Source organism: Pelodiscus sinensis, chromosome 21 (assembly GCF_052426305.1).
Source record: "Pelodiscus sinensis isolate ZL-2025 chromosome 21, ASM5242630v1, whole genome shotgun sequence".
Taxonomy (NCBI): Eukaryota; Metazoa; Chordata; order Testudines; family Trionychidae; genus Pelodiscus; species Pelodiscus sinensis.
In genome coordinates, this window is record NC_143072.1 from 11810687 (window position 1) to 11823880 (window position 13194).

A 13194-nucleotide genomic window follows, 5' to 3' on the forward strand; every position below is an offset into this window, starting at 1 on the left:
TAGGGACAGCCCCCCAGCAGAGTAACACAGATGGTGGTAATAGCTGTGGGAGGGCTCAGTTATAGGGACTTGACAGCACTCAGGAGTACAGCCTTCAAAAGGGACCAAAACTCCAGATCTGTCTTACTCTGTATAAAAATTTTACAGAGAAAACTCAGTTTGCGTGCTCAGTGAAAAAGAGAGCTGCACAGTGATTGTCCCTCCCTCCCCCCTTTAACAGGTAACAATTATTTACACTGGGGTTGATGATAAACAAATGTTTTTATTAAGTATAAAAAGTAGGAATTAAGTGATTGCAAGTGAAAACAGACAGATCAAAGCAAGTCACGAATCTAAAAAAATATGCACCAGGTAAGAGATTGTTACAAATCATATTTCTCACCCTAGTCCTTATTTCAGGTTCTTCTTTGAGAGTCGTCTCTGGGGGTGCTCCACAGTAGGTGCAGGTGCGTCCCAGTGCCGCAGACTAGATTCTTGATAGCAGTGCATTTTGGGCTGCGTGGGTCTCCCCCCAGCACCATCGCACATGCACAGCCACCCTTCCCTCAGTTCCTTTATACTGTCCCCGGCTTCAGACGGACCTCCGCAGTGCTCCTCAGTCCTCATTAGTTCTAGAGAGAGAGAGAGATAAATTAGTTTACTCCAAGTTCTTCTCCCTAGTAGTTCTTAGGGGGGGGGGGGGAGACCGCCGCTCACCTCAGTTGGCTTCTCCAGCCATTTTTAATATCACTGACAGAGATGGTCTCACCCGGCTTTAACCGCTTCACTGATTTCAACAATGTGATGCTGGACTCAGACAGCCACAATAAATATATAAAATACCTTGGACACTCCCACTCTCAACTGGATTGTCCACACTGTGCCAAACTGAAAGCGTGCACACGGAGAGACAGAGACCTCTGTTTAAAAATGATCCTGACAGAGAATGACAAACACCCATTCTCAGATCCAGGCTCCCAGCAAATCGCCAAGGACAAAGGGGACAAGCCACTTAAATCCCAAAAGAAATGGGCCACCTTACTTCCTCAAAACCTCTGGTGCTCTTACGACCATGGCAGCTTCAGCATCTCGCACTCCTACCATCACCTATGGGAATCACAGAGACCTTGCAGTCTCCTCAACTTTTAACTCCACATTTTTAAGAACTGACAAACCATCTTATTCACTGCAATCCAAATACACATCATCACCTACTGTATTATCAATTGACAATGATGAGGCTCCAAGGGTTTTCTCACCACAACTGTCCCCACGCACAGAGGCATCGGGACACTTGTTTCATTCTGATGTTCCTAACTACACCAACGCAGCCATGGCCCCCTGAGCCTCCTATTCATGGATGCCACCACCCATGCCCTACCCACCCTCGGTTTCCAAAAACGCAGGCACAAGGACTGGTTTGATGACAAGGACAGAGATGCCCAAGCTCTTCTTGATAAGGTGCTTGTGACACATCCGGCTTGCATCAATGATAAAGAGAATGCCTCCAGAAAATTGGCATATATTTGAGCTAAACAAGAGGCACAACTCAAATTATGGCAAATGAAAGAGGACTGGTGGAAATATCAAGCAGTTAAATTCCAAGATGTGGCTGATAGACATAGTGATAGAAATGTAGCCGTGTTAGTCTGGGGTAGCTGAAGCAAAATGCAGGACAATGTAGCACTTTAAAGACTAACAAGATGGTTTATTAGATGATGAGCTTTCGTGGGCCAGACCCACTTCCTCAGATCAAATAGTGGAAGAAAGTAGTCACAACCATATATACCCGTGGTCCCCAACCCGGTGCCCGCGGGCGTCATGGCGCCCGCCGGGCTCTTTACATGCGCCCACGGAGCAATCTGGGCTGGGAGGTGCCAGCCCCGGGCGCATGGCCGGCCCCGGGGGTGCCACGTGTACCCTTGCCAGCTCCGGCGCCGGCCTTGGCCCCGCCCCCGGGGGCACCGCGCGTGCCCTTGCCGGCTCCGGCCTTGGCCCCGCCCCCGGGGGCGCCGCGCGTGCCCCGGCCCCGGCCCCGGCCCCGGCCCCGGCCCCGGCCCCGGCCCCGGCCCCGGCCCCGGCCCCGGCCCTGGCCCTGGCCCTGGCCCTGGCCCTGGCCTTGGCCCCGCGGCGCTTACGGGGGGAGCGCCGGCCCCGGGCGCGCGGCGCTTACGGGGGGCGCCGGCCCCGGGCGCGCGGCGCTTGCCAGGGGGCGCCTTCCCCGGGCGCGCGGCTATGGGGGGGGGCCCCGGCCCCGGCCCCGTGGCTATGGGGGGGCCCCGCCCCCGGGCATGCGGCTGGGGGGGGGCCCGCCCCCGGGCGGGCAAGTGTCCCCGACCCCTGGCGCCCGGCGGGCGAACGGCCACGCCCCCTGGAGCCCGCCAACCTGAAAATGTTGGGGACCACTGATATATACCAAAGGATACAATTAAAAAAATGAACACATATGAAAAGGACAAATCACATTGCAGAACAGGAGGGGGATGCAGGGGGGGGAGGAAGGAAGGTAAGTGTCTGTGAATTGATGATGTTAGAGGTGGGGAGAGTGGGATGTTTGTGAGTTAATGGTATTAGAGGTGATAATTGGGGAAACTATCTTGGTAATGGGTGAGATAGTTCAAATGTTTGTTCAGTCCTTTTTGGAAAGTGTCAAATTTTAACATGAATGACAGTTCAGAGGATTCCCTTTCAAGTGCAGATGTAAAAGGTCTTTGTAGCAGAATGCAGGTGGTTAAGTCATTGAGAGAGTGTCCTTTCTGGTTAAAATGGCAAGAAACTTTGTGATCTTGTCTGATATCTGTTTTGTGGGCATTAATCCTTTGGCGAAGTGTCTGAGATGTATATTGGACAAACATCTCAGACACTTCGCCAAAGGATTAATGCCCACAAAACAGATATCAGACAAGATCACAAAGAAAAAACAGTTTCTTGCCATTTTAACCAGAAAGGACACTCTCTCAATGACTTAACCACCTGCATTCTGCTACAAAGACCTTTTACATCTGCACTTGAAAGGGAATCCTCTGAACTGTCATTCATGTTAAAATTCGACACTTTCCAAAAAGGACTGAACAAACATTTGAACTATCTCACCCATTACCAAGATAGTTTCCCCAATTATCACCTCTAATACCATTAACTCACAAACATCCCACTCTCCCCACCTCTAATATCATCAATTCACAGACACTTACCTTCCTTCCTTCCCCCACCCCCCTGCATCCCCCTCCTGTTCTGCAATGTGATTTGTCCTTTTCATATGTGTTCATTTTTTTAATTGTATCCTTTGGTATATATGGTTGTGACTACTTTCTTCCACTATTTGATCTGAGGAAGTGGGTCTGGCCCACGAAAGCTCATCATCTAATAAACCATCTTGTTAGTCTTTAAAGTGCTACATTGTCCTGCATTTTGCTGATAGACATGACTTTAAAGCATTTTATGACGGGCTGAGGGCAGTCTATGGGGCACACATTGCTGGCTGTTCACCAGTGTGCTCTTCTGATGGCCTTACTTTGATCACAGATAGTGCTAAAATCTTTGACTGTTGGGCTGAAAATTTTTACAAAGTATTGAACCAGACCTCAACTTTTCACAGCGGCGTTCTTGAAGAGATTCCTCAGTGGGCTAATGATTTACAACTGGACATACCACCAACTCTTGATGAGGTACAAAAAGCTGTTAATCAGATGAAATCTGGAAAGGCACCTGGGTGTGATGCAATTCCATCAGAAATTTATAAAGCTGCTTGTGGTCAGCTGATGTACCATCTCACCCGTTTATTTATCACCATTTGGGAGAGGGAGCTAGTCCCCCCGGACTTCAAAGATGCACTGATTGTACACCTATACAAGAGAAAAGGTGACCATGCATGTTGTGATGACCATTGGGACATCTTTCTGCTCTCTATAACTGGTAAGATCCTGGCCCTCATCCTTTACAACCAGCTTTCACTACATGTGTTCAAAAATGGCATTATTCCTGAAAGTCAGTGCATATTTCGTGCCGATCGAGGCACTGCTGAGATGATATTTACAGCCAAACAGATACAAGAGAAATGTAGAGAGCAACATCAGGACCTCTGTCATTTTCATCGACTTGATCAAGGTGTTTGACATGGTCAACAGAAATGGGCTCTGGAAAATTGGCTACCTTGAAAGATGTATCAACATTGTTCTGTCCTTTCATGATGGCATGCTTGGTCGCGTCCTTAACAATGGAGAGATATCAGCACCTTTTGAAATATCAAACGGTACAAAGCAAGGATGTATCCTTGCTCCTCTCCTGTTCATCTACTTTTCAGTGATGCTGTTAGTTGCTTTTAAGGACTGCTTGTAGGGCATACCTATTCAGTTCTGAACTGGTGGCAGTATTTTCAATCTCTGGAGACTTCAGGCTTGCACCAAAGTAATTACTACAACTGTCTGTGACCATCTGTTTGCTGATGACTGTGACTGCTGATGCTCATTCAGTGAAGGATGCACAGGAGCTTTTTGATCGCTTTGTTACTTCTGCTCACTGCTTTGGACTCTCAGGCTGTGTCTCAACTGCACCCCTCTGTCGGCAGAGGGATGCAAATGAAGCTGGGATTTAAATATCCCGCGCTTCATTTGCATAATCATGTCATGGTGCTGTTTTGAACAAGCGCCATGTCGAAAGTGAAACCACAGTTTAGACATGTTTTTTTTCGACAACGGTGATTTTTTGAAAGATCAAGGAGTACAAGATCTTTTGAAAAATCGCCTCGTCAAAAAAACCCACGTCTAAACTGCGGTTTCATTTTCGACATAGCGCTTGTTCAGAACAATGCCATGACATGATTATGCAAATGAAGCGCAGGATATTTAAATCCCAGCTTCATTTGCACTTTCAAAATGCTTCATTTACATCCCTCTGCCGACAGAGGGGTGTAGTTTAGATGTAGCCTTTGTGAACCTCAAGAAGTCAGAAGTTATGTCTCCGCCTGTTTGGAAAGAGCCCAGCACTCAAGTGATCACTGCTGCTGGTACAGTCCTTAAGGCTGTTGACAAGTTCTGCTACCCTGGGAAGTGTACTGCCTTCTAGCATAGACGTGGATCATGACGTATCTGCTCGACTGGCCAAAGCCAGCGCTGCCTTTGGAAAATTGACCAAAAGCCCATGGAATGACATTGGCATCAAACTCCATACCAAGGTAGTGGTTTATCAGGCAGTTGTCCTGAATATTCTGCTGTATGGCTCGGAGTCATGGACAATATATTGTTGCCATGTTTTGAAGCTTGATAAGTTCCATATGTGTTGCCTGAGGAAGATTGCCCATGTGAAAGGGGGGGACAAAATTCCTAACACGGAGATTCTTAAGCTGTGTAGTGTCATGGGCATGGAAGCAATGCTTATGAACAAATAGTTTCGCTGGATTGGTCATGTTATGAGGATGGATGATATGCAGATACCAAAGATGGTCTTCTATGGCTAGCTTGCTTATGGAAAGCGCTTTATCGGTAGCCAGTATAAGTGCTATAAAGACATCTTAAAGGCCAACGTGAAGTCATGGCATATCTCCCAATGATCTGGAAACTTTAGTTCGGGACAGATTGTCCTGGTGGCAAACCACTGTTTTGAAGCTCTTAATTGCGTTGAGAGTCAGCATATCCAGGCATTACAGGAAAAGCATAGGATCCGAAAAGAACGTACTACGCATGCAGTTGATGGTTTTCTATGTGACCTCTGTAATCAGCTCTGCTGATCAAGGATTGATTTAGTTGCTCATCAGCGGCATCATAGAAGATGTGATCCGTTGATCGATGACTCAGTCCACCCCCCTCATTCCCCAGGCAAATTTGGAGCCCGTGGTCTCAACACAACAAGAAGAGACCATATAAGATGAAGCATACTGTGAAAACACTTTCTCCCCTAACCCAATCCCCTCCAGTGGAGAGGGGACGAAATGAAATTGATGAACATTATTCTCTGAACTCAGGTCCAGAGGCATTACTTGACACAAGCTCACTGTCTGTGATGGATGTAACTATCATGCCACCGCCCTTGGCAACCACTGAGGACTTCTCCTCTTCTCAGGACCTTTTTAAGCGAGTTGCAGCAGATTTGAAGATTGACATAGAGGAAGTGCAGGACATGCAACACAACTCAAATATCCTTCAGGTGACACCACCTTCAAAAATTGCCTTGCCAGTTAACTCAGTCATACTCGAACCAGCCAAAACCCTGCCTCCATCCCTCCCATCTGTAAAAAGGCAGACCGCAAGTATTACGTCCTGCTGAAGGGGTCAGAATTTCTGTTCACCCATCCACCACCAAACTCACTAGTAGTGGACATAGCTTAGCAAAGAAAAAAGCAACAAAACCACTCCACACCATCCGACAAGGATAATAAGGGACTTGACCCACACGGTAAAAAAAGTGTACACATCAGCCAAAAAGTGTACACATCAGCCAAAAAGTGTACACATCAGCCACGCTGCAAAGCAGTGGCCAACTACATGGCACTCCTCAGCAAATACGATTTCAGTAATCATGGAAAGCTTAACGCCTTCATTGATGATATACCAGACACTAAAAAGGTGCAGTCTAGAGCAATCATCATAGAGGGTCAGGCAATATTAGACAGCCCTTCAGGCTGCCTTAGATGCAGCTGACATGGCTATAAGAACAACAGCCACATCAGCTGTCATGAGATGTGCCTCATGATTTAATTCTTCTGCGTTCCCTTGAGAAATCCAACCGACCATGGAAGACCTGCAGTTCGAGGGAAGAGAAGCTCTTCTCGACAAAAACCAAGGAGGTCCTCCACTCGATGAAAGACTCCAGGGCAACCTTATGCTCTCTTGGCATTCAGACATCTCTAACAAGGAGATGGCAATACAGATACCGACTGTACCAGAGGCCAAGATACCCACATATCATTACCAAAGGCAAACACTCTCTGAGATGCTTTCATCCTCAAATGGGACTCCCCCTTCCCCTACACATTTCTCCTCCCCCCCCCTTCCTCAACAGAGTGCTCACCAAGATATGGAGGGACAAAGCGAGAGTTATCTTAATAGTACCTTGCTGGCCCTGACAACCCTGGTTTCCCCTCCTGCACAGAATGTCCCGACATTGACCTATCACCCTCCCACATAGTCCGAGCATACTATCCCAACCAGGAACCAAGATTTCAGCCTCAGTTTCCTACTCTTCACCTCAAAGCATGGTAACTCGATGGTTCACGGGTGTAGAACTGCAATGTTCACAACATGTGTGCAACATGCTCTTACGCAGCAGGGTCCCTACAACAGGGAAGACATATATTAACAAGTGGTCTTGCTTTGCACATTGAGCGGCCTCCTGCAAGATATCACCGGAGGATGCCCCCCTGCCTACAATCCTCGATTACTTATTGCACCTCAAGCAATCACAACTTTCCCTGAGCTCAATCAGAGTTCATCTTGCAGCAATAACAACCTTCCATACAGCAGTTGATAACGCCACAGTGTTTGTGCATCCTATAACCAAGCGCTTCCTAAAAGGCATACAGGCTCTATATCCTGACATTAACTCTCCTCGGGAACCATGAGATTTACATCTGGTGCTGACGATGCTCACAAAGCCCCCATTCGAACCCATGGCCACATGCTCCTTTCTCCACTTAACCCTAAAAACAGCATTCCTAGTTGCAATAATATCAGTACGTAAAGTAGGCGAGATGGCTGCCTTAATGGTGAACCCACTGTTCATCTTTTTTTAAGGACAAAGGCTCTTTACGGACGCACCCCAAGTTTTACCAAAGGTGTGCTCCCTCTTTCACCTCAACCAAATGATATACTTACTTGTATTGTTCCCGAAGCCTCATGCCAACGCTTTCGAGGCACAGATGTGCAAAGGGTACTGTTCTACAGCCACGGAACAAAATCCTTTAGATTGTTTCCATGGCTCTTCATCTCCATTGCAGAACGCAAGAAGGGGAGCCACATATCATTCCAAGGACTATCTCATTGGATCTCTGAATCACCATTGCTCCTCGCTCAACCATCTACCACCACCTACCTCAATGCAGGCACACGCTATGAGAGTGGTTGCCGCCTCGGTCTCTTACCTGAGGAAGGTTCCCATAGATGACATTTGTGCTGCTGCTGCTGCTGCTGCTGCTACTGCTACATGGGAATCAGAACAAACTTTTCCTAAGCACCATGCACTTTCCTTCAGCCCTCTTCACTGCACAAGAGTAACAAATGTGGTACTGCAGACAGCTTACCTACTTGATCCGAAGTCCCTACCACCATAACACAAATTGCTTTTCAGTCACCTACTGTGGAGCATTCCCAGGGACGTGTCTCTCTCTAAGAGGTGTCTACTCACCTTGCTGTAACTGACATTCTTCGAGATGAGTGTCCCTAGGGGTTCTCCACTACCCTTTATTTCGAGGGGGGAAAAAATGCTTTTCTGTTATGCCGGGTTCCAGATAGAGAAGGAACTGAGGGGAAGGTGGCCGCACATGTGCGATGGTGCCGGGGGAGGAACTCACTTGCCATGCATGCATAGCCCCCAATGCACTGCTATCAAGAATCTGCTCTGCAAGTGCTGAGACGCACTTGCACCTACTTTGGAGCACCGACAGGGATACTTATCTCGAATATCAGTTACAGCAAGGTGAATAACCTTCTCTTTTAGAATGGCTATTTCACTACAAAGTAACTCCCTTCTTTTGAAATATGTATGTGTGTATGTGTATTCCAACTTAAAAGCTGTCCCCCCCCCCCCCCGCACCGGCAGGGGAGGCAGGAGGGTAGTGTGAGCTGGAAATCAGCTGATTCCCTCGGGCCTGGTCCCCTGCTGTGCTCCAGCCTTTTTACATTTAAGGCTGGTTTGCAGCAGGGGACCTGGCGCAAGCTGTGAATCAGCTGGCCTGGTTCATGCCAGGTTCCCCACTGTGCTTCAGCCTTTTAAATGTATTAAGAGCCTACGGGGCTGGGAGTTAACCCCACTTTAGCTCCCCTGCTTATCAACTAGTTGATTAAACCAAATTTAACATCCCTAGTTTTTTACCCATGAAAGCTTATGCCCAAATAAATCTGTTACTTAGGGATGATCTAGATGGTGCTTGGTCATGCTGTGAGGGCATGGGACTGGACTTGATGACCTCTCGAGATCTCTTCCAGTTCTAGTAATGTGTGATTCTTTAAGGTGCTGCAGAACTCCTAACTGTTATAGCCTTATGTTACTGAAGCTTGTAGAATCTGGTTGTCATTCTGTGAACTATGGAAAAGCTTTATCTCTCTGAATGCAGGAAGCTCGTTGCTTAGCTGCAGAGAAGCATGACAAGGGGCAGAAGCATTTCGGATCTTTAGTTCCTGCTCTGGTTTTTACAACATCTCTGCCCCCATAGGTAGAGACGAGTCAAGTCCTACTGGGAGGGAAGAGTTTGGATCCCAGGACAGCTTTTGTTTATGAGAGTATTTGCCAGCCTATTGTCCCTCTCTCCCATTGCATTCAGGAAGAGGGGAGTTTAGAGTGGATCTCTGTCCCACCTCATGGGTCTGTCAGAAATGGAGAGTTCTGCTTTTTCCTCCTAGACCTAATGCTTATACGGTTCCATCCATTCCGAGACGAGACATTTCTTCTCCTGGTGGTGAGTGGGATAGCCCATAGGAAGCTCTCGTGATATGGCTGTTAGCATGGTCTTCTCTGTGGCCAGACTTCCCACTAGACGTGGGAACTACTAATCTTCATCCTTCATTCCCCAGGGAAGTTCATCATGACCGCATCCAGTGACACAACCATTCTCATCTGGGACCTGAAGGGTGAAGTCCTGGCAAACATCAACACTAACCAGATGAACAATGCCTTTGCAGCTGTATCTCCTTGTGGGAGGTGAGGAACATAGGACTGCTGCCAGGGAGATAGGGGATTGGGATGCTATCTGCTCCCCTCAGGAGTTGTAAGGGGCATAAGAAATAAGGCAGGCTAGGATCTTCATTCCTTTCCCAAAGGGGCATCAGCAGCATGAATTGTTTGCAGTTAATATTTTAAATTTCAATAGATCCACTTTTAAACAGTACGTATACCCCTACAAAATGTACCACTAGGCATGTTCCAGCTATTTCTCCTTTTCTACAGGTACTTGCTGCCTGTTCCCCTTCAGCATTGCTGCTGCTATTACTGCTAACTACTCATGATCTCTAGGAAAGAGCATACATCATCAGACCTGATAATGACTAGACTTGTATTGCTGTCGGGTGCATGTGTGTTGGTGTTTTCTTCAGTTTAAGATCATGGTAGAAGCTTTTTTAAACAGGTCTTATGATGGATATGAGAGTTTCTTAGCAGATATTGTCCATTAACCAAGATCACTCTGTAATGATCGCTCACCAGTGAGACCATGAACTTATCAGGCTCCGGGCTTAGGCACTAGATGATCTGACCTCTGAGGGCAGGTGTTTGGATTCCTGTTTCGCTGGGCTGGAAATATGTAGTGCTCAGGATTTCCTTTATTTGGAACGGTCTCTCTGCATGGTCCTGTCCTGACCACTTGGGATTGCGATTCACCCTGTCACTGCACTGCCTTCTTGGTGGCAGGGGAAACTAGTTTTCCTTGTGACCCAAGCTATGCTTCAACCCCCATTTCCACACAGGATCTGCCAGCCTCCCCCAATGCTTTCTTATATCCATGCACTTTTGGGCACCCCCAGCTTGGCTGCTTTTTATTCCTTCAGTTTGGTTAGGGTATGACCCAAAAGTGGAATCATGCCTATGGTATCACAGAGCTGGAAGGCGCTCAGTGACTGGACTAGCATAACTGATGAACACACATGCACACTCTCTTCCCCCCAGGTTTGTAGCGTCGTGTGGTTTCACCCCTGACGTGAAGGTATGGGAAGTATGCTTTGGCAAAGGCGGAGACTTCCGGGAGGTGACCAGGGCCTTTGAGCTGAAGGGCCATACTGCTGGCGTGTGCTCCTTCTCTTTCTCCAATGACTCCCGACGGTGAGAAGCTGCCCTGAAAAAATCCTTATCCCATGTCTTTGTGATTTGCTAGCTGGCCACTTCTAATGTGTAGAAGCAGGAAGCCTGTATAGACTCTCCTTTCTCAGCAATGTGTGTCTCTAGGCAGGGTGCCCAGTATCACTGTCCATCCTGACCAATAGGAAGGTTGGGGAAAAGAATCGATGGCAGTAAATCTCTAAGCACGGAGAATGGGCTCACCTGGGCAGAATCCCACTCCAGACCGATTAAAACATAGATGCATAGCAATTCCTCCCCACTTGGATGGAGAAGGGGGCTCATGTTTATATTAACATTTCCTGTGCCTTCAGTTTTGACCCAGTTGGTGACAGGCCCATGTGCTCCTGTTTGAAAGGAATTGTTTTTATAAGTACTAACTTCCCCTGTCTCCAGATTATGGGTAGGCTGCTCTCTCCTTGTAGTCTGCACTAATTGAGAGAGTTGTTCCATGCCAGGGGCTGTGGTTTGGGGGAGGGGAGAAGGGGAGTAATGTTGCTGTCTAGTCTCCTTGCAGGTGTGATTTGTGCTCTCTCCCGCTGTAGGATGGTGACAGTTTCGAAGGATGGCACATGGAAGCTGTGGGACACCGATGTGGAATACAAGAAGCAACAGGATCCTTATCTGCTCTTTACAGGGAAGTGTGAAGTGAAGGAGCCTTGTCGCATTGCTCTGTCACCTGATGCTCGTGTGCTGGCCATCTCTAGCTGCACCAGCATCACTGTGTACAACACTCGGATGGGGGAGAAGGAGGAGCATTTTGTAAACGTCCATGGAGAATACATAACGGACTTGGTGTTCGACATTAACAGTCGTTACCTTGTGTCGTGTGGGGACCGGGCCATCCGAGTGTTCCATAACACAGCAGGTTATAGGGCTATTGTGGAAGAAATGAATGGCATGCTGAAAAAAGCAACGAACGAGGCTACCAGAGAGAGACTGCATCAGCAGATCAAAGATGCCCAGAATGCCCTGGACAGTATCTATGCCAAGAAGAACTAAATCCCTGTGGAAAGGGTATATGTGCAGACTCTTCCAGGTCAGGGAGCCTCATACTCTGTATGGTGGGTTTTTAATAACTGAGTTGTAATAAGAGAGTTTACTGACAGACTAACCACCTCCTTATGGTTGCCTTGTCATTTCTGTACAGAGCTTAATGAAAGGATACAGAGCTGAGTGGTTGATGCCTTTTACTTTGTCTGGGGTAGTTAGTGGGGCACTGTGCTGGGAATAATTACCTGCCATGGGAAGAGAACTGAGAGCCTGAGCCACAGCATGAGAGATTTCATGCTGAATGGAGGAATGGGCTTTGTATGAGGAAGTTAGAAGGGGCTTATTAGTGCCACTCCTCAGGAGCAATGGAACCAGGTCAGAGGGAAAGTTTGTCCATGCAGGGTGCCAGACAGCATTGAACTCTCCCAGTAACTAAAAATGTCTATAGCTATTGCTCCAATGCAGTTCAGATGCTAGGCCCATTTCTTTGACTTGGTCTCCCAAAGAATAACATAAAGCTCACTAAGGGGGCATCTACACTGCACCGGTAAGTTTAAATAAGATACGCAATTTGAGCTACTCAACTTGGGTATCTTATTTCGATCTAATTTCAAAATAGATTAAATTACGTTTTGAAATAAAGTGCTATGTTGAAACTTCCCTTAACTCTTGTGGAACGAGGGTTACAGGGATGCTGGAATAGTGCTCCTGTTGTTTGGAAATCTATTTCAAAATAACGGGAATGTTTAAAGATGCAGAATAGCTATTTTGGAATACTTCTGGTATCCGGAAATAGCGCTGCTGTCTAGATGTAGTCTATCTTACCCCCATATGTGCTATGCATACAGCTTTCTCCTGGGGAGAAGGAAATGGAAAGGGGCTGCATTTGACAGATATTAGTCACCTTGTTTAAAATCCTACGTATAGGAGTTTGGATACCACAATGATGCATGCAGAACAGTAATGTGAGCAGAATAACAGGCTTAAAACAGGAGGAGCCATGTTAGTCTGCCACGTAACTGAAAAAACTTAAAACAACGAATGGTCCTGCAGAACCTTCAAGATTAACAAAAAATGTAGATGGTATCACAAGCTTTCGTGGGCACAACCCACTTCATACAACTGGAGCAAGGGGTCCAGAGGTATAAATAAATAGCAGAAAGGGGGAAGATGAGGAGAGAGAGAGTAGGGAAAAAAATCTTGTGAATTAGAGAATGTCTGAGCTAAATGAGGCTAATATCAGGC

General features: G+C 47.2%; 1 protein-coding gene across 1 annotated transcript in view; it reads left to right on the top strand.

Annotated features, from left to right (window-relative positions):
* The window catches only part of TBL2 (transducin beta like 2), a 29437-nt gene extending 17305 nt beyond the window's left edge, over positions 1-12132 (top strand). Inside the window, exons 5-7 of the mRNA XM_075904993.2 lie at positions 9702-9828; positions 10789-10941; positions 11502-12132. Of these exons, the coding sequence (XP_075761108.1) occupies positions 9702-9828; positions 10789-10941; positions 11502-11958 (737 nt within the window). The 3' untranslated portion in view covers positions 11959-12132. The remainder of the gene's footprint in view (positions 1-9701; positions 9829-10788; positions 10942-11501) is intronic.
* Positions 12133-13194: the final 1062 nt, after the last annotated feature.